This window comes from Schistocerca americana, chromosome 5 (genome assembly GCF_021461395.2).
Source record: "Schistocerca americana isolate TAMUIC-IGC-003095 chromosome 5, iqSchAmer2.1, whole genome shotgun sequence".
In the NCBI taxonomy this organism is placed as follows: Eukaryota; Metazoa; Arthropoda; class Insecta; order Orthoptera; family Acrididae; genus Schistocerca; species Schistocerca americana.
In genome coordinates, this window is record NC_060123.1 from 85843329 (window position 1) to 85866487 (window position 23159).

General features: G+C 39.0%; 1 protein-coding gene across 2 annotated transcripts in view; it reads left to right on the plus strand.

The window, feature by feature from the left end:
- LOC124615831 (endoplasmic reticulum metallopeptidase 1-like) overlaps positions 1 to 23159 on the plus strand; it is a 255168-nt gene that overhangs the window by 199270 nt on the left and 32739 nt on the right. For both annotated transcript variants that reach the window (XM_047143980.1, XM_047143981.1), the window contains exon 11: positions 12637 to 12833. In XM_047143980.1, coding sequence (XP_046999936.1) covers positions 12637 to 12833 — 197 coding nt within the window. The remainder of the gene's footprint in view (positions 1 to 12636; positions 12834 to 23159) is intronic.

A 23159-nucleotide genomic window follows, 5' to 3' on the forward strand; every position in this document is an offset into this window, starting at 1 on the left:
TATAAGCCTGGGCAAACCCTTCAATCACACCTAAGCCAGCCAGCTACCAAGAGGGACAAATTCCAACAATCAGGAATATATAAACTTGAATGTCAAAGTTGTGATGCAGTATACATAGGCATGACATGCAGAAATTTTGAAACAAGATACAAAGAACATATCAGATGTTGGAAGTATGAAACAAACCATTCCACATTTGCAGAGCATTTAAAACACTACAACCATCATCCTACAAACATGGAACAAGAAATGAAAATAATGAGAATAAGCAACCATGACAAACACCTTATACAAATGCAAGAAAACTTCCACATCCAGAAAGCCATAGCAGAAAACAAACATGTGATAAATGAACAAACACACATCAGCACAGGCTCCTTACTACACTTAATAAAGGAAATGATAACATAAAAAAAAGTATATAACACCAAAATACACACACAGCCCCCCCTCAAAAAAAAAAAAAAAAAAAAAATAAAATAAAATAAAAAAAAATGCATAACACCAAAATACAGACAGACACACATACACAGCACACAGAAAAAAAAAATCACACCAAAACACACACACACACACACACACACACACACACACACACATACACACGACATAAACAAAAATAAATAATTAAATGCAATAAATTAAATTAAATTAATATGACACCAAAAAACACACACACACACACACACACACACACACAAGCGCACACACAAGTGCATACACGAACAGACCACAGAAACTTCGATAGTTACACTGATAAGTTTGGCAGTAATATTCGATCTTTGGCAAAAACATTTGACAGTCGGCAACAGAAACCAAAACATTGCATTAAAACAAGCGTTCAGTGCATAGTGCTGTGGAATGCAGAAAAAACAGCAAATTGGTGCTCATAGGAAGAAGAACAAGACCAAAAATGCAACAGGAGCGTAATATGTAAGAAACTGTCTACGCAACCTGTAAGTACAGTTCAAAACATTACTACTTAATAGGAAATACCAACCACCAGAACTGTTTATAACCTATAGGCACATTGACAAAAATGTAAATAAAATAGCTAACATATGTACATATTACAGGCCACTGATGATGCCTTGCAGAAAATAAAGGCGAAACACGTATGGCACTAAAATTGTGTTTTATTCAGTTGCTGTCAGACAGTCCATAAGTGAAAATCATCAACATACATAATATAATTTTTGTCTGCTACAAACTATTGGCATACAGACATATGCAGTCAGTTTCAATCAGGTTATCACGTAATCATGACTTATTCAGTTTGGCAACTGAAAAAAAGTCTTTCACATAAATCTATCGATCAAAATATTATACCATTTCAAAACTTTTATCCATTATGGATGTTGAACACTGTGACTGTGATGAATAAAAGTTTTGAGAAATTACTACAACCAGTTGCTTTTTGTAATTATTCAGTTTTTATTTATCATGACCAGTTTTGAATCACCTAGCAATTTATAATCAGATGGTACATATTTATTGAATATTTGGAGCCTTGTAGGAGTCTTGTAGCTTTGGCAAGATGTACACATGAAACATGTAAGCATTGATCTCATGATTTGAGTAATTTTTGTTACATTCATTGCTTACATGTTTCATTTTTACAACTTGCCACACCCACATGACATCTATGAGGCTCCAGACATACAATAAATATGTACCATCTGGTGGTGAATCAGCAGTCAATTTGAAACTGTCATGGTAAATAGCAAGGGGAAACTACAGCCGTAATTTTTCTCGAGGACATGCAGCTTTACTGTATGATTAAATGATGATGGCGTCCTCTTGGGTAAAATATTCCGGAGGTAAAATAGTCCCCCATTCCGATCTCCGGGCGGGGACTACTCAAGAGAACGTCATTATCAGGAGAAAGAAAACTGGCATTCTACGGATCGGAGCACGGAATGTCAGATCCCTTAATCGGGCAGGTAGGTTAGAAAATTTAAAAAGGGAAATGGATAGGTTAAAGTTATATATAGTGGGAATTAGTGAAGTTTGGTGGCAGGAGGAACAAGACATTTGGTCAGGTGATTACAGGGTTATAAATACAAAATCAAATAGGGGTAATGCAGGAGTAGGTTTAATAATGAATAAAAAAATAGGAGTGCGGGTTAGCTACTACAAGCAGCATAGTGAACGCATTATTGTGGCCAAGATAGACACAAAGCCCATGCCTACTACAGTAGTACAAGTTTATATGCCAACTAGCTCTGCAGATGATGAAGAAATAGATGAAATGTATGACGAGATAAAAGAAATTATTCAGGTAGTGAAGGGAGACGAAAATTTAATGGTCATGGGTGACTGGAATTCGTCAGTAGGAAAAGGGAGAGAAGGAAAAATAGTAGGTGAATATGGATTGGGGGGAAGAAATGAAAGAGGAAGCCGCCTTGTAGAATTTTGCACAGAGCATAACTTAATCATAGCTAACACTTGGTTCAAGAATCATAAAAGAAGGTTGTATACCTGGAAGAATCCTGGAGATACTAAAAGGTATCAGATAGATTATATAATGGTAAGACAGAGATTTAGGAACCAGGTTTTAAATTGTAAGACATTTCCTGGGGCAGATGTGGATTCTGACCACAATCTATTGGTTATGAACTGCAGATTGAAACTGAAGAAACTGCAAAAAGGTGGGAATTTAAGGAGATGGGACCTGGATAAACTGAAAGAACCAGAGGTTGTAGAGAGTTTTAGGGAGAGCATAAGGGAACAATTGACAGGAATGGGGGAAAGAAATACAGTAAAAGAAGAATGGGTAGCTCTGAGGGATGAAGTAGTGAAGGCAGCAGACGATCAAGTAGGTAAAAAGACGAGGGCTAATAGAAATCCTTGGGTAACAGAAGAAATATTGAATTTAATTGATGAAAGGAGAAAATATAAAAATGCAGTAAATGAAGCAGGCAAAAAGGAATACACGTCTCAAAAATGAGATCGACAGAAAGTGCAAAATGGCTAAGCAGGGATGGCTAGAGGACAAATGTAAGGATGTAGAGGCTTGTCTCACTAGGGGTAAGATAGATACTGCCTACAGGAAAATTAAAGAGACCTTTGGAGAGAAGAGAACCACTTGTATGAATATCAAGAGCTCAGATGGCAACCCAGTTCTAAGCAAAGAAGGGAAGGCAGAAAGGTGGAAGGAGTATATAGAGGGTTTATACAAGGGCGATGTACTTGAGGACAATATTATGGAAATGGAAGAGGATGTAGATGAAGACAAAATGGGAGATAAGATACTGCGTGAAGAGTTTGACAGAGCACTGAAAGACCTGAGTCGAAACAAGGCCCCGGTAGTAGACAACATTCCATTAGAACTACTGATGGCCTCGGGAGAGCCAGTCATGACAAAACTCTACCATCTGGTGAGCACGATGTATGAGACAGGCGAAATACCCTCAGACTTCAAGAAGAATATAATAATTCCAATCCCAAAGAAAGCAGGTGTTGACAGATGTGAAAATTACCGAACTATCAGTTTAATAAGTCACAGCTGCAAAATACTAACGCGAAATCTTTACAGACGAATGGAAAAACTGGTAGTAGCCGACCTCAGGGAAGATCAGTTTGGATTCCGTAGAAATGTTGGAACACGTGAGGCAATAGTGACCTTACGACTTATCTTAGAAGAAAGATTAAGAAAAGGCAAACCTACATTTCTAGCATTTGTAGACTTAGAGAAAGCTTTTTACAATGTTAACTGGAATACTCTCTTTCAAATACTGAAGGTGGCAGGGGTAAAATACAGGGAGTGAAAGGCTATTTACAATTTGTACAGAAACCAGATGGCAGTTATAAGAGTCGAGGGGCATGAAAGGGAAGCAGTGGTTGGGAAAGGAGTGAGACAGGGTTGTAGTCTTTCCCCGATGTTATTCAATCTGTATATTGAGCAAGCAGTAAAGGAAACAAAAGAAAAATTCAGAGTAGGTATTAAAATTCATGGAGAAGAAGTAAAAACTTTGAGGTTTGCCGATGACATTGTAATTCTGTCAGAGACAGCAAGGGACTTGGAAGAGCAGTTGAACGGAATGGACAGTGTCTTGAAAGGAGGATGTAAGATGAACATCAACAAAAGCAAAACGAGGATAATGGAATGTAGTCAAATTAAGTCGGGTGATGCTGAGGGAATTAGATTAGGAAATGAGACACTTAAAGCAGTAAAGGAGTTTTGCTATTTAGGGAGTAAAATAACCGATGATGGTCGAAGCAGAGAGGATATAAAATGTAGACTGGCAATGGCAAGGAAAGCGTTTCTCAAGAAGAGAAACTTGTTAACATTGAGTATAGATTTAAGTGTCAGGAAGTCGTTTGTTAAAGTATTTGTATGGAGTGTAGCCATGTATGGAAGTGAAACATGGACGATAACTAGTTTGGACAAGAAGAGAATAGAAGCTTTCGAAATGTGGTGCTACAGAAGAATGCTGAAGATAAGGTGGGTAGTTCACGTAACTAATGAGGAGGTATTGAGTAGGATTGGGGAGAAGAGGAGTTTGTGGCACAACTTGACTAGATTAAGGGATCGGTTGGTAGGACATGTTTTGAGGCATCGAGGGATCACAAATTTAGCATTGGAGGGCACCGTGGAGGGTAAAAATCGTAGAGGGAGACCAAGAGATGAATACACTAAGCAGATTCAGAAGGATGTAGGTTGCAGTAGGTACTGGGAGATGAAGAAGCTTGCACAGGATAGAGTAGCATGGAGAGCTGCATCAAACCAGTCTCAGGACTGAAGACCACAACAACAACAACAACAACAACAACATCATGGTAAATAAAAATTGAAGAATTACAAAAGGCAGTATAGCACTTTTACAACCTCATAATGGGGATGTGGAAACTGTACAAGAGGAAAGCAATGTAGATGTCCTTGACAGATTTAACATAAAATGATTTGTCATAAAAACAGGAATTACCATGCAGCTCAGTCAATTAAATTTACTCACACATAGGGGCATTTTCAACTGAAATGGCAAATTGTTTCGAAAACAGATGTAAGATTGGCAGTGCCCTCAAAATGTTTAGAAAACAATCCTATAGCTCTTTCAAGGCCACAATGAATTCTTTAAGTCATGCATTTTCATTAACAACTGTGAGAGTAGCGAACTGGACTGTGTTTGTCAGAATGTGTCTATAACCCAATTTGCTTTTTAAATGCATCCCCATCAAACCAGAAAGAAATTGCTTCTCCCTCCGCAATGTCTTACTGTGGACAGTGTGCAGTCAACTGAAAATGTGAGACAGGCAGTCCATTCTTAATGCTCTAATTTTTGTTTTTGCAGTCTTTTTTTCCTTCATAAATTCAACAATAGCAAGTTTTAAATTGACAAATTGTTCCAGGCTTGCCCCTTGATTTAACCCACACACTTTACAGTAATATATAAAGTCTGCATACTTTCCTTTCAGTTCCATCAAAAACTGTTGCAACTTACAGAGGAATAATGTTTGTGACTTCAGAAATTATTCTATTGATGGGTACCAATAATTTCTCCAGGTGGTGCATGCCTCTAAATTCAGTACACGTGATTCTTGATGTACAGACAAATGAATCCCATCTGTTGATTATTGTAATTTTTTGACCTTTCGTTGTCAACTAAATCTTTAAATTCTTCTTGCATGGTATTATAATATTGTTTCGTAACAAATTTGTAGTGCACACTGCTTATGTGAGTGTGTAATATCTACTGAGAATTCTCATCCCTCTGTTCTTCCATTCCCCATCATTTCTAAAGGCTTCTAATGATAGATCACTGGACTGCCTCTTTTTGTACAAACAGCCACTGGAACTGTGAACATCCTTACCACAAACAAATAGCTAAGGGTAAACAGTGCTGTCACCACAATACTGCTGAACTGAAAAGAGTTGTGCCCACTAACATTGTTAGCTGCAACATGCAGTAGACATACTTTGTTAGTGCTGCACATTTTAGCAGTTTTGATTGAGATAAACTAATTCTGCAGTGTTCTTCTTTGGCACACCAGTGTAGAAGTGTGCACAGAGTCAGCTAAGTGAAAAATCCATGAAATACGCACGTTTATTTATATATAAAAGCCGACTTAGAAATTTTCCTTTGTGTGAGACTGGATGCACAAGATTCTTTGCGATTTAAAGTTCTAGATTCACACATTTTACTGTTTGTGTCATTTCTGTGTAATCTTTCATTGCTTGTGTCAATATCCATTGGTATTGTGATATATTGTGAATTTTTGAACAGCGATAAACTTGTACTGTTATTGTCAATCATAGGCTTCAACTTAATTGTTCTCTTTTAAAATTTTGAGAATACTAGGTAGTGGGCGTATCCTGGTTAAAAAAAAATTGTTGTCTAATGTCATTGTACAATTACGTGAGAAATGGGTTATTTTGAGAATTTTTGGACACTTACAAAACTGTATTTTTGCAACTTACTGATTGTTTGGAAACATAATTTGTTTTGTAGCAGATCAGTGTTTGTGGTTCACAGTTCTCCAAAGAATACATCTCCCGTGAACTTCATTGTATATGGAGGCAAATAAACGTGTGTTTTTGAGAATTTTTGGAAACTGCCATTCTACTTTGCATAATCTATGAGCAGTTTGTAGCAAATTGGCGTCTGTGGTTTAGTTACTGTAGCAGATTTTCTAAGTAACATATTGTGTTACATCTAATTTTCCCTTAAAGAGGAATAGCCCTATGTATTATGTGCATTTATCATAAATTAACTCTGTTTTTGAGTTTTCTAACATATGCAATTAACCTCAAAACCGTAGCTTTTACCCCAGGTTTTTGTGTTGTGTTGATAGAAATCTTGTTTTTTGTATTTGCTTCAGTTCTTATAGGGAATTAGCAACTTTTCAGCTCAACAGAGTAAAAGATAATCAGCAGACAAATTAAAAATTATTTATTCACTGCCTTAAAATACAATTCACCAGCCAAATGCAGCCCCACTGTGAATACTGCTCTCAAACAAGGGATGAGTTGGTTGATGTTCGTAAGCAACTGGAAATCGCCCTGAGTACTGTCAAATGATTGGCAGCTGCTGTGTTAGAAGAGCTCCTGAGAATTGTGTACCTGTGATACCTGTATCAGAGGTACCTCAAGTACTATCCTCTCCTGTGGATCCTGTCGTCTCTGCAGAAAGTACAGGATCTCTCATTACTTGTCCACTTGACTGCAAGTGGCGTGTCAATGGTAGATCTAGGTGTCCTGGACAGGAAGGATGGGGATCAGGGAGGATTCAATGTTTTGTACCGATCCCTCTAACCAACAAATTTGAGGTGCCGTCTTTCACTGAAGCTGAAACTGAGGCAGAGGAACTTAGTTCATTTGTCTTGAGGAAACCTGTTTTGTTCTGGTGTCAGGAGGAGGCAAACACAAAAGGGTAGGGGGTCTATTAATCGTAGGCATGTCAAACTTATAGTGAATGATGGTACCCCGGAGGGAAATGGCAGCAAGGGACAGGAATGGACAGTAGGTGCACTCAGTGTGTATGCGTGGGGGCCTCATTTAATGTGTTGAAGAGGCTATTCCGGCAGCCATTGAGGGAACAGGGTGCAACCATCTGCAGGTTGTGGCATATGTTGGAACAAATATTGCCTGTAGTCTGGGCTCAGAGTTCATTCTTGGGTCATTCCAGCGACTGGCAGAGAAAGTTGAGAAGATCAGCCTTGCATGTGGAGTTTCAATGAAGCTCACAATTTGCAGCATTGTCCTCAGAATTGATCATGGCTCTTTGGTTCTGAATCGAGTGGAAGGACTGAACCAGAGACTTCAGAAGTTCTGTGACAAACAAGGCTGCAACTTCCTTGACTTAAGCCATAGGGATGAGAACTGTAGGGTCCCCCAAAATGGGTCAGATGTGCACTACCCCTCAGAGGCTGCTACTCAGGTAGCTGACTTTGTGTGGGGTGCGCACAAGGGTTTGCTAGATTAGGCGACTCTCCATCCAATCCAGATAACGATAGCCATAGGAAACCCAGAAGTATCAGTGTAAGATCGAAAGATACACCTCCCATAGTTGAGAGTATTAAAATCCTAATGGTAAACTGCCGAAGCATTCAAAACAAAGTGCCAGAGTTTGAAGTGCTCATGAAGAGCAGTGAAGCTCACATAATACTAGATACAGAAAGCTTATTGAAACCTGAAATTGATAGCAGTGGGATTTCAGGAGAAAATTTAAGGGTCTATCGAAAGGATAGGCGAATATGAAATGGAGGTGGTGTATTTGTTGCAGTTAACAAGAAACTTGGATGCGCTGAGGTAGAAATTGAAGCTGCAGGTGAGATTGTTTGGGCAAGACTCAGCATCAGGGGTGGACATAAAATGATAATTGGATCCTTCTATCACCCACCAGACTCATCTCTTGATGTAACCAAAAACTTTAGAGAAAACCTCAGTTCACTTGTATGTAAATTTCCAAATCATACTGTAATCACCAGTGATGACTTTAATTATCGAACAATTAATTGGGAAATTACAGTTTCATTAGTGGTGGACATGAAAATACATCCTGTGAAACTTTACTAAATACTTTATGTGAAAACTACTTGGAGCAGGTAGTTAGAAGCCCCACTCATGATGGAAAAGTACTTGATCTTATGGTAGCAAATAGACCTGACCTCTTTGAGGACGTCCGCATGACACAGATGTGGCAACAGTGGTTACCAAAGTACAAAGGACAACTAAAACAAGCAGAAAGATGTACATGTTCAGTAGACTATATGCTCAGTAGACTAAATAAAAAAATCAGTAGTGTCGTATCTCAGTGAGGAACTTGAAACTTTCAGCACAGGGCAGGAGGTTGTAGCAGATCTCTGGCTCAGATTTACAAGAATAGTTGTCCAAGCACTGTATAGATGTGTACCCAGTAGAACAACTCATAATGAGAGGGAACTTCCTTGGTACACAGTCACTGTAAAGAAACTTCTAAAGAAACAGAGATTACTGCGTAACAGGTATAAAACAAAGCATAGGGCTGTAGGTAGAGAGATGCTCAATGAAACATGCTTGGCTGTCAGGAGAGCAATGTGTTATGTGACTACCATATCAGAATACTGTCAAATGGTCTTTTACAGAACCAAAAGAAATTCTTGTCATATGCAAAGGTTGCTAGTGGCACCAAAGTTAGTGTCCTATCCCTAGTGAATGAGACAGGAACTGAAATTGAGGGTACCAAAGCAAAAGCTGAAATGCTTAACGCCATTTTCAAATGTTCCTTCATGAAGGAAAACTCAGGAGAAATGCCCCAATTTAATCCTTGTACCACTGAAAAGATGAATGAAATGAGTATTAATGTCAGTGGTGTTGAGAAACAGCTGAAATCATTAAAATTGAACAAAACTCCAGGGTCCGATGGAATCCCTGTCAGATTCTGTACTGAATTTGCAGCTGAGTTAGCCCCTCCTCTAACTATAATCTTTTGTAGAGCCCTCGAACAAAAAACCATGCTCAGTTTGTGGAAAAAGTCACAGGCCACAACTGTCCACAAGAAGGGTAATAAAAATGATCTACAAAACTACCATCCAATATTGCTTTGTTGTAGAAACTTAGAACATATTCTGAGTTCAGACATAATGAGGTATGTTGAACAGAATGATCTCCTGTATGCCAACCAGCACATCGATCATGTAAAACCCATCTTGCACTTTTCTTGCATGACATACTGAAAGCTTTAGATCAGGACAATCAGATAGCTGCTGTATTTATTGATTTTTGAAAAGCATTTGATTCAGTACCAAACCTATGCTTATTGTCAAAACTACGATTATATGAGGTATTAAATTTGTGACTGGATTGAGGACTTTTTGGTAGGGAGAATGCAACCTGTTATCTTGGATGGAGAGTCATCATCAGATGTGGAAGTAACTTTGGGTGTGCCCCAGGGAAGTGTGCTGGAACACTTCCTGTTCATGTTGTATATCAGGAAGTGTGTTTGAACACTTGCTGTTCATGTTGTATATCAATGACCTTGAAAACAATATTAATAGTAAAATAAGGCTTTTTGCAGATGATGCAGTTAGCTATAATGAAGTACTATGTGAAAGTATACAGTCAAATTTTGATAAGATTTCGAAGTGGTGCAGAGATTGGCAACGTGCTTTGAATGTTCAGAAATGTAAAATTTTGCACTTTACAAAATGACAAAATGTAGTATCCTATGACTATAATATCAGTGAGTCACTGTTGGAATTGGCCAGTGAGTCACTGTTGGAATTGGCCAACTCGTACAAAGACCTAGGTATAACACTGACCTGGGTGTTACGCTTGGTAGGGATATGAAATGGAATGATCACATAGGTTCAGTCATGGGTAAAGCATAGGGTTAGACTTTGGTTTATTAGTAGAATACTGAGGTACTGCAATCAACCTACAAAGGAGGTTGCTTACAAATCACTTGTGCGACTCGTTATAGAAAACTGCTGATGTGTGTGGGACCTGTACAAGATAGGCATAACATGGGATATGGAACATATACATGGAAGAACAGCATGAATGGTCACAGGTTTGTTTAATCTGTGGGAGAATGTCACAGAGATACTGAAGGAACTGAACTGGAAGACTCTTGAAGGTAGACTTAACTATCCTGAGAAAGTCTATTAACAAAGTTTCAAGAACCGGGTTTAAATGTTAACTCTAGGAGTATACAACAACCTCTTACATATCACTCACGTGGAATGTACCCTCTGCTGTGCACCTCACAATGGTTTGCAGAGTATAGATGTAGACATATTAGATATAGACAGAAAAATGCCACACCACTGCTGTGCTGAATACTTCTTTGAAGGAACAAGCTAAGCCAGTACAGACCAAGTCTTTGCCCACACATGGCCCTTGTGAAGTTTGGCACACCATAGCCAGCTCTGGTATATGGGGATGGCAATATACAGGGTGTATGAAAAAGAATCATCTGATTTGACTTATTTGACATGTCTATATTTCTGAAACTAACAAACATATACAATGCATATTGTTTTTGATGAACGAGAAACTCAAATAGCTTTTTTCATACCTTTTCACTTGTGCTCAATATGCCCGCCCTTGAGATGCATGGCAAATGTCAGTGTGGTATTCAAATTGTTCCCACACTGCAGCGAGTGTCTCTTGAGTCATGGCTTCCAAGCTGCTGTTATGCAATGTCTCAGCTCATTAATTGTCATTGGTAACAGAGGCACATAAACAGCCTTCTGTAAATCTCCACAAGAAATAATAATATACAGTCATGTTCGGTGACCTTAGAGGACAGTAATGTAAGGCTGAATCATTTGGTCCAGTGTGATAGACCCATTGTTCAGTAGTCCTTTGATTTAAAAATTCCCACACTTTCAAATGCCAGTGTGGCGGGGCCTATCCTGTTGGTAAATGAAATCATTCAAATCAGTCTTCAACTATGGGGAAAGAAAGTTCTCAAGCATATCGAGATATGTGCTTCCTGTAACAGTGTTCTCAGCAAAGAAAAATGGACCATACACCTTTACCCATGAAACTGCACAAAACACGTTAAATTTTCGAGAGTCGCTGTCACATTGGACAACTTCATACGATTGTTCTATACCCCATATTCTCACATTATGATGGTTCACCTTTTCATTTAAATGGAATGTTGCCTCGTCACTAAATACTAAGCGTGGAAGAAAACTGTCATCTCCATCTTGCCAAGAATGAAATTACAGAACTCTACATGTTGTTGTTTGTCACCTTTATGAAGAGCTTGCAATAGCTGAATTTTGTATGGATTCATGTGTGAACATTGACGCAACACATGGATGTTGGGGGCATGTTGAGCTGTTCAGTGAACGGATTTCTGCAGACTCCACACGAAACATGATGGATGGTTTCAGTGTCTGTGTCAGACATTTGGGGACAGCCCAGCAATTTGGCTTTACACAAACAACCTGTTTCTCGGGATTGTTCATGCCATTGTTCAGTGCTCTGTGCTGTAGCAGGATCCACACCATACCTAATGCGAAAGTCATGTTAAACAGTTATTACTGACCCGGACTATGCAAAACGTGGAATACAAAACACTTTCTGTTGTCCTGACACCATTTTTTCTATAACTGAAGCAAGTGCACACTGCTGCTACTTAGTGGGAACCGTGTAAAACTAGAGAGTTTGCTCTTTCCAACAATATGTTGTTGATGCACATATATCAACTAACTTAATAGCTATGATTTTTTAAAACTTGATGATTTTTTTATACACCCTGTATAACAAATTAATAGACAAAACATATTTAATATGAAACCAGAAATTATAAAAATAAGGCTATAATAGGTTTTGTGGGAGAAATGCTATTATGTGGTTGAAGAATTTATGGAGGATGAAATGAGAACTTGAGCAATGGATAATTTGGTATTGGGTTTTTTATGGTATGAGTATGTATGTTACTAGAATAATAAAGTACAAAAGAATCTCTTAATAGGAAAGCTTTCATCTGTCAAGATGTGTCTTATAATGGCAAATATATAATTCATACAACTTTGTTTATGTATTAGACTATGTTTAATTACCCCCTTTAAAGTACTGCTTGTCCTTTGTTTCCCAAGTTGTTTATTAGTTAGCTGAAAAACCTGTTGTGATATCATTATGACAAGTTGGAAAACGTGCTCAAAAATAGTATCTCTCTAAGTTATCTGTCTTTATAGCATACAGAACGGGTTTTCTATGAGAAGGAAGGACAAGAATTGAAACGAGATGCAGGCTACTGGATGGTGCCTATGGATCGACATGGTCCAGAGACAATAAAGACATTATTCCCAGAAGCTCAAACTACAGAAAATGACTGCAAAGATAAATTGCTGTGTGGTTTACCAGCTTTTACTGTCAGATTACTGCAGATATGGTGAGTATTTGTTTTTAAATTAGTCTGTTATACTGGCATTCCATTACATTGCTGAATTAATCCAAGATGCTCCTGTAGTCTTGTAAAGAGCATAGCTTGAGCTACTATACAGGGTGTTACAAAAAGGTACGGCCAAACTTTCGGGAAACATTCCTCACACACAAACAAAGAAAAGATGTTATGTGGACATGTGTCCGGAAACACTTAATTTCCATGATAGAGCTCATTTTAGTTTCGTCAGTATGTACTGTACTTCATCGATTCACCGCCATGATTTCATACGGGATACTCTACCTGTGTTACTAGAATATGTGCCTTTACAAGTACGACACAAACTGTGGTTCATGCACGATGGAGCTCCTGCACATTTCAGTCGAAGTGTTCATACGCTTCTCAACAACAGATTCGGTGACCGATGGATTGGTAGAGGTGGACCAATTCCATGACCTCCATGCTCTCCTGACCTCAACCCTCTTGACTTTCATTTATGAGGGCATTTGAAAGCTCTTGTCTACGCAACCCCGGTACCAAATGTAGAGACTCTTCGTTCTCGTATTGTGGATGGCTGTGATACAATACGCCATTCTCCAGGGCTGCATCAGCGCATCAGGGATTCCATGTGACAGAGGGTGGATGCATATATCCTCGCTAACGGAGGACATTTTGAACATTTCCCATAACAGTGTTTGAAGTCACGCTGGTACGTTCTGTTGCTGTGTGTTTCCATTCCATGATTAATGTGATTTGAAGAGAAGTAATAAAATGAGCTCTAACATGGAAAGTAAGCATTTCCGGACACATGTCCACATAACATATTTTCTTTCTTTGAGTGTGAGGAATGTTTCCTGAAAGTTTGGCCATACCTTTTTGTAAAACCCTGTATATTTATTTAGATGGATATATTCTCAGTTCATTTAATGGTGATAACATTCTGCCACTGACTTAATGCAGTGGTCAATACATTGAATTTGTTTTTAGAAAGAATTAGATTGAAGTCAACATTTGGGCATAAAGAGTTAAATTCTTCTTGAGTTTCTGCTACACTTTCAAGAATGCAACAAGAGTTCCATCAACTACTTCCATTTTATAATGACTGACCCTCCATTTTTTTGTTGGATCTGTCAACTTTGAAGATCATGGACAACAGACTGCATTTATGTCAACAATCTCCTGTGCACTGTTTGAAAATGTAACCCTTCTCTATTAGTTGTTAGATTTATGTTGCTTTCCAGTGAGTCTTAAATCATAAATAATGGCAGATGTAGATTGTTGCCCATAGATCTTATGGTGAACTGCATCAGTCAGATAAAAAAGGAAATTTAAAGTCTGCTGTTGCTTTCCACAGGTATTACGTTTTTGTGCTCATAATGTTACATAAAATGCTAAACATTATTGTTTTAACTTTTTTTGCATGCTCATGTGTGGCATGCTCGCAGAGGCTATGTTACTGGGCTCCTGAGATGTGTTTCAACTCTTGTTGACTTGCTTATGTCTGGTTTTCTTGTCAAATCAGTAACAAATGTGCTGTCATTATTATGTACTCTTGTGAGATGACTGCCAAGACACGATTTCTTGCCTTGTACTTGTATGAAAGCATGCATCATTTACAGAGTCCATGGTGTTCAAAGTGCTATGAAGCTGAAAAACATCAGGGTGGGGAGCAGTTCCAATCATGGACAGTAAAGAGGACTGCTGGATGTCTCAATACTGGCGAAAGAATGATGAAATGAATTTTTACACAACATCAAGAAACTTTAGGTTGGAGAGGGGAGTGGGGAGTGAATTGGCAGCAGTTTGTATTGGACAAGTTCTATGTTGTAAAGTAGTTTCCAGCTGTAACAGACTTATTGGAAAGGGGGTCACTCCATGGTCTAGAGGTTTCCACATGACCATCATGTGTTTTGCTGAAATTTTGTGTCAGCATTTGCGCAGGTTACCAATGAAAATTGGCAAATTTTCAGTACCACTAGTTCAGTACTTGCAGGGACATAGTTATTTGTTTGACAATATAATGCAGCTTTCAACATGATACCCCTGAGTTGTCAACAACTTTGAGACAAAATGTCCAGCAGTATTTTCTTGAAAGAAAAGAAACTGAGCCATCATGTACAACATTTTGAGTTCTCTTAAGTGAAATAATAATAATACAAAATGATTTCATGAGCAGTTTTCATACAGATAATTTGAGGTAAAGTCATCCAAAAAATATACACTAGGAGAGAAAAGTTAAGCTAAGCTTTCTCTATTTCTGGAAGTAAGTGCATGATAAACCTGAAACATTGCATGTGCCATTATACCAACAAAAAGTCTTCAAATATAATATTTCATCCTCCTACTGTTTTCCAATTGTTTACAAATTGAGGCCAAAGCTGATGAGTTTATAACAAAGCCAAAATTGTGGATTTTTCAGCCCAGTTTTACAAAAAAAGGTATTTTTTGCACACTCTTTTGAACCATTTCATTAGAAAAATCATGTTCTAAACCACCTAAAAAACTAGACTTGGTTTCACAATGTGAGCATATAAGGCTGTAAAAAATAATGACAAGGTGAAGGTGCAGTGAAAATATGCCTTTATTCTACTGATACTCAAATTAAATATGTAATTTTTCATTATATTTTACAGTTGTGTAATGCTCTGTGGGGAAGGTAATGTTAAAAATTCTGATGAATAGGAAGTGAGCTACAGGCAGAACAACTCGAAGAAGTTAAGGAAACAATGACATCTATTGTTGTGACCCATTGTGACACATTTCCACCAGTGTTTCTGGTATAATAACTACAGAATCAAACTAGTTAAAACTTCAAAATTTAACTGTGCGTTACCAAGGCATTGGAGATCACAGTAGCGAAACTGTTGCAGAACAGTTGCAACTCACATTCTATAAACTGTCTTCAAGAGTTACACTATTGTTGCATGTGTAAATTTTGGTGAAGTATGTAGCAGTCTGCCTGACATCTTTTAGAAAAGGATTTGCATTAATGAGAATTTTGATTTGAAGTGCTACTGGTGTGCTAGTACAATTCCAGTCTAAGGTATAGCACAGTTTCTGTTCACATAGTTTGTGGTTTCAGTGGAACATAACTGTACCAATGAAAAATTTCATAAATATGTTACTGTGGTCCATGATCACTTGGTATGACAAACTGCCTATTGGCTTCTGTCTTGGGTTCTTTGGCTGAGGTTCATCTAATGATTTTACTGACGTTTCGTCAACACGAGTGGTTGGCATTGTCAAAGCTTCACGCTTCATTGCCGGTGGTGAACTGGAGCCGAGCTTGCGGCTGCAGACTATGTGTACCTGGCTCGCCAATGTCTGAGAGCTTCTCCGCGGTCATTCCGGTGCGGTTCTCCTCTTGCTACCTGCGATGGTCGTTTGCTGCAGTACGGGAAGCCAGGATCTGTTTACCTTAAGGCTTTCCTCTTTCTTGTTGAAGCTGTTCACATGTTTTTGTGTTTCTACAGCTTCTCTGAACAAGCGCATGTGATAGTGCTTCTCTACAGCCAGAACTTCCGTGTCAGCAAATTTTATTACATGGTCGGTCTCACTCAGTGCGTCAGTAAAATCATTAGATGAACGTCGACCGAAGAACCTGAGGCAGAAGCCAATAGGCAGTTTGTCAACAAGTGGCCACAAAAGCCTTATTAATTTTGTATTACGTCTCTATAGGGAGGAGGTTTGCAGATTGTACCGATGCCTTGACCAATGACAGAAGAAGAAAGCGCGATTTATGTCCTCTCTCTTCTTTCTGTCACGGTCCCGAGATGAAGGTGCTGCTGCGAAGTTCTTGAAATGTAACCGCATATTCACTACCGCCCAAGCACATCGCATCAATGACAGAATGGAACGAGCTTTTCTTCGTAAGCGAATTCATACAACATGGAGAGACTTGGCAAGAACGGATCAGGAACTTTTGGACATTTTCCATCAACTAAGTAGCAAAAGGCATCGAGACGAATGGGACAAGATTGACAGCATCACTCACAGGAGCATGCAGAACGAACTCGAGCGCTGCACTGAGTGACAGAAGAAAAAGTTTGAAAGAAGCCGGAAGCAGACCAACAGGGCGATTCTCGACAGGTCACACACAGTGGTCACCATCACTGAATGACAATTGACCGAAGAGAAAGTGTCTGTTCTTCAAAAAGGAAAGAATTTCTCTATCATCCCGAGAACTATACCTATGGAGGACGACATTGCCAACACGGAAGCGGCCATTCGGACCCTTCCTTGTGAAAGGGCAGAAGAAATACGCACTGGAACAGCCAGGATACTGCGCTGAGCAAAGCCACCAGCTAGCAACCTGAAGAAAGAAGTAGTGCAAGCCATTAAGAATCTCAACGCCGACAAGAGTACATTGGTACTGCCAGCCAATAAGGGGAATGTGACCGTCGTAATGAAGACCGAAGATTATGAGCAAAAGATCCGAGACCTATTAGGTCCAATGACGTACCAAAAACTAAGTGCAGATCCGATGCAACATATCACAAGCAATACGAATCGAATAATCAAGGTGTTGTCTCTGCCAGCGGACATACAGAGAAACCCATGCAACACATAAGCCCTACCACCTCGGCTGTATGGATTACCCAAGATCCATAAGAACAACATTCCACTCAGACCAATTGTTAGCACTCCTGGCTCACCGACATATAAACTGGCAAAACACTTGGCCCCTCTGCTCCAGCCACACGTGGGGAAGACTGACACATACATAAAGGACTCAGAACATTTCATTGATAAGTTGAAGAAACTGAAACTTGCACCAAACGACACCCTGGTCAGCATTGATGTTGTTTCTTTGTTTACAAAAGTGCCACTCGGTGATGCTCTGGAGCACATCGGTTCCATTTTCCCCACAAGTCATCACAAAGCTCTTCCATGCATGTCTCACCACAAGCTGTTTCATGTGGAATGGCGATTTCTACAAACAGCTGGAAGGCGTCGCCATGGGTAGTCCTCTTAGTCCAGTGGTGGCCAACTTCTTCATGGAACAATTCGAAGCACAGGCACTGGACTTGGCGACTTGCAAACCTAAGGTGTGGTACAGATATATCAATGATACTTTCGTGGTGTGTAGCTGTGGTGAAGAACAGCTTGGTGACTTCCTAAGACAGTTGAACAGCTTCCATACCAACATAAAATTTACCATGGAAGTAGAAAAGAACAAAAAACTGCCATTTCTAGATGTGCTGGTCACAAGGGATGGCGAAAACCTGGGACACAGCGTGTATCGAAAACCAAAACACACAGACAGATACCTGCACAAACTATCAATCCACCACTCGAGCCAGAAAAGAGGCATGATTATTACTCTTATAATGTGAGCAGGACAAATATGTGAGCCGCAGCACCTCAGACGCAAAATGCAACACCTGGAAAGTGTTCTGAGGAGCAATGGGCACTCCACAAATCATATTAGAAGTGTAACATAGCCAAACACTCGGCAAAGTAAGGAATCAGAAAAGAAATGTTGGGTATGACCTTCATGCCATACATTCCCAGAGTGACGGACAGAATCGGCCGTATATTGCGCAAACATGGCGTAAAGACGATTTTCAAACCAACAAGGAAGATCAAAGAGTGTCTTAGATCGGTAAAGGAGAAAAGGGACCCACTTGCAAATGTTGGGAATATACCGTATACCATGCACATGCGGAAAAGTTTATGTTGGAATGATTGGATGATCAGTCAACACCAGGATCAATGAACATAAGCGACATTGCAGGTTGGGGCAGGTGGAGAAATTGGCCGTGTCAGAGCACGCACTGAGTGTGACTGACCATGTAATAAAATTCGCTGACACGGAAGTTCTAGATGTAGAGAAGCACTATCACACGCGCTTATTCAGAGAAGCTGTAGAAATACAAAAACAAGTGAACAGCTTCGACAAGAAAGAGGAAAGCCTTTAAGGTAAATGGATCCTAGCTTCCCATACTGCAGCAAATGGCCTTCGCAGGTAGCAAGAGGAGAACCGCATCGGAAATGACCTTGGATGGCGGCGCGCCAGGTACATATAGACTGCGGCCACAAGCTCGGCTCCAGTTCACCACCTGCAGTGAAGGGTGAAGCTTTGACAATGCCAGTCCCTTGTGCTAGTGAAACATCAGTAAAATCATTAGATGAATGTCGGCCGAAGAATCCGATACAGAAGCCAATAGGCAGTTTGTCAACAAGTGGCCAAGAAACCCTTAACAATTTTGCCCTGCTGGTATCTTTTAAAAGTGAGAAAATCACCAGCGTCGCCATTGCAGAGGAGGGGGGGGGGGGGGGGGGGGCATGCACAACATGGCAACAGTTGCCATGGTTGGAGGTCTGATGTTAATATACTTTCTCCACTGTCAGTAATTTTGACCAGAAAAGAGAGTGCATCATTTCAAACTCTTCTGACATGAATTGTTGTTTCGTCAGTTGCCAAACTTAATGATTTCCTGTAGGTCCTGCAAGAGTATGCCCGTACTTAAACTTTCTTCTTTTGACATTTGAATTTCTTCTTTTCTAATGAAAGCAAATGTAATGCCATTATTGCTTTCAGAGCAGAAGTAAAACAATCAATAAGCAAAAGAATCTGCCTGTTAGCTGGACGTTGTGGGCTTGTGCTTGCTGCTAATCACTTTGCTGTATCTCCAATCCCATTCCAAGGTGGCTTTCCATGACTTCAATAAAAAAATTCTATTGTCATTCCAAATATCATAAATTGAGAAATTTTTTGAATGTTTTGTATAGGGTGCTGGAGCCACCACTAAAATAATGGATGTGGGAAATCTGAGCATACTGTGTTTTTATATATTTGATCAGTTTCTTGATAAAAACATGAATGGCACAAAAAAAGGACAACAAATGGATGGATTAATGCTTCCCTATTCCCTATTCCATTAGAACTACTGACAGCCTTTGGAGAGCCAGTCCAGACAAAAGTCTAGCATCTGGTGAGCAAGATGTATGAGACAGGCGAAATGCCCTCAGACTTCAAGAAAAATATAATAATTCCAATCCCAAAGAGAGCAGGTGTTGACAGATGAGAAAATTACTGAACTATCGGTTTAATAAGTCACAGTTGCAGAATACTAATGCAAATTCTTTACAGACAAATGGAAAAACTGGTAGAAGCCAACCTCGGGGAAGATCAGTGTGGATTCCGCAGAAATATTGGAAAACGTGAGGCAATACTGACTCTACAACTTATCGTAGAAGAAAGATTATGGAAAGGCAAACCTACATTTCCAGCATTTGTAGACTTAGAGAAAGCTTTTGACAATGTTGACTGGAATACTCTCTTTCGAATTCTAAAGGTGTCAGGGGTAAAATACAGGGAGCAAAAGGCTATTTACAACTTGTACAGAAACCAGATGGCAGTTATAAGAGTCGAGGGCCATTAAAGGGAAGCAGTGGTTGGCAAGGGAGTGAGACAGGGTTGTAGCCTCTCCCTGATGCTATTCAATCTGTATATTGAGCAAGCAGTAAAGGAAACAAAAGAAAAATTCAGAGTAGGTATTAAAATCCATGGAGAAGAAATAAAAACTTTGAGGTTCGCCAGTGACATTGTAATTCTGTCAGAGATAGCAAAGGACTTGGAAGAGCAGTTGAATGGAATGGACAGTATCTTGAAAGGAGGATATAAGATGAACACCAATGAAAGCATAACGATGATAATGGAATGTAGTCGAATTAAGTCAGGTGATGCTGAGGGAATTAGATTAGGAAATGAGACACTTTAAGCAGTAAAGGAGTTTTGCTATTTGGGTAGCAAAATAACTGATGATGGTCAAAGTAGGGAGGATATAAAATGTATACTGGCAATGGCAAGGAAAGCATTTCGGAGGAAGAGAAATTTGATAACATTGAGTATAGATTTAAGTGTCAGGAAGTCGTTTCTGAAAATATTTGTATGGAGTGTAGCCAATTATGGAAGTGACATATGGACGATAAATAGTTCGGACAAGAACAGAATAGAAGCTTTCGTAATGTGGTGCTACAGAAGAATGCTGAAGATTAGATGGGTAGATCACATAACTAATGAGGAGGTATTGAATAGAATTGGGGAGAAGAGGAGTTTGTGGCACAACTTGACAAGAAGAAGGGATCGGTTGGTAGGACATGTTCTGAGGCATCGAGGGATCACAAATTTAGCATTGGAGGGCAGCATGGAAGGTAAAAATCATAGAGGGAGACCAAGAGATGAATACACTAAGCAGATTCAGAAGGATGTAGGTTGCAGTAAGTACTGGGAGATGAAAAAGCTAGCACAGGATAGAGTAGCATGGAGAGCTGCATCAAACCAGTCTCAGGACTGAAGACCACAACAACAACAACAACAACAACAACAACAACATACTTAAGGAGGTGCGAAAAGTTTTATAAGATGTCATAGTATTGTTTCTTTCAAGAAACTGTTGCTCAAAGTTGCCAAAACTCAGGGATGCACTGTTGAAAACTGCTCTATGCGACCAAACAGATGGCAGTATATCTGCAAGTATTAAATTGGAGGAAGTGATTCTGTACCAGTGTTCACAGCGAACATGTGACAATGTTCACACAAAGTTTTATCAAACTCTGTGACGGTCAAGTGGAAACTTTTTCCAAAAATGACTTCTTGGCATGGAATGGCACAATATTGAAACTGAAGGGGAAGAATTTTATGATACAAGTGAATTAGTCATTTGGTCTGTTAATTGGAAATTGAGCTTCAGATTCAAAGAATTCAACAAAAAGCCTTTGCCGATGGAGAATAATCGAAGAGTAGGAAAGAAAAGACAGGATTTTGTGAGAGAATAGGAACACTTGTGAAATACTGGAGGGGCTATTAATTAGCATGACGTGATGTGATCCAAATTACTCCAATATGTTTGGATTACAAGAACAAAAAGTGCCCCATGAATCATAAAATGGGTGTTATCACCATAGAGAAAGTTTTCAAAAACGGCTAGAAAATTGGTATTCAGGCACTTTCTGGTTCTGGAATAAGAATTTCAGTGTGCTGTGTTGGGAACAATGATGGGTTAGTGCAAATTGCAGGCTTATATTTTACTGGGGGCCAAAAGGTACATAGCCATTTTGATGTGCAATTCAGGAGCATTCTGAAAAAAATGCTGAATAAACCTGTAATTGCTATAAATAAGGCTCCCTATAATATGATGATAAATCCAGTATTTCATAAATATTCAAGGATAGATTTTGTTACAGAGTAAATGGAAAACAGTGACCTAAATCTTCTATCTGATGCCACATATTTTGAGGAATGTGCTGAATCAGGTCTCCAAGAACACGTGCAACCACACTTCACATCACAAGAACTATGTTTGGAGAGTCTATCACACTCAATGGATAAAGATATTACACTTGTATGGTTGCCCGAGGCATGTTGTGAATTCAGTTCCATTGAAGTTATTGGAGTCATTATCAAGAACGAAGTAGCTAAAGAGAACAAGATCTTTAAGATAAAACATACTCTACATCTGTGTCCCTCCACTCTTCAAAGTATACTCCAGATTGTCTGTAGGAATTAAGTGTCACACCTGCGCAAACTTTAAAACAAATTTGCACATGGCAGTACAACTGTTGCTGATTCAAATTGATGGCCATAGAAACAGGAAGACATTAGGCAGCTGCAAAAGTTATTTAGTAAATTTATTTATGTATTTTAAATTCACCATTCTGTTCTGAAAAATTTATTCCAGCCAATCAATGCACATCATAGTTTGAGTCTTCATTTAATGCTACAAATGTACAATATATTTCAGTGTGCATTTATTGAGAGCAACTTGTATATTGCATGTTCATCAATTTCCTATTTTAATACTTCTTGAAAGATAGATTCTTGTCCCCTATGTGCAGCGATTCTGTATTGGAACGTGGAAACAAAGTTGCATATCTTGCATTTCAACAGTGGCATCACACTGGTATGTCATCTACACGTGACCACAATATCACATATATTTCAGCTATTAAAGAAATAGTGGTACAAATTCTTCACTTATAAACATTGAGAATATTCATTAGCAACTAGTAAAGCCTTACAATTGAGTTTTTCCACTGCAATGGCTATGATGGTAAACTCAGCATCTTACATTTGACATTATTGTGGTTAAACAACTACACAGAAAAAAAGAAAAGTCATTGGCAAATAGAGAAGTGTTGTATATCCAAACTGTGTTCAGGTGATTGTTGACAACAATATGGTGTGGTTTCTGTGTTTGTTCAAAGTTGACACCCTCCAAAAAATACTTGAATATGCAAAAGGTCTTGTAAATATTTCTATGTATCCCAACCCCTTTTGAATCAAAATATTATATTCTCATATGAAACAAAAGTAGAAACTTCATCATT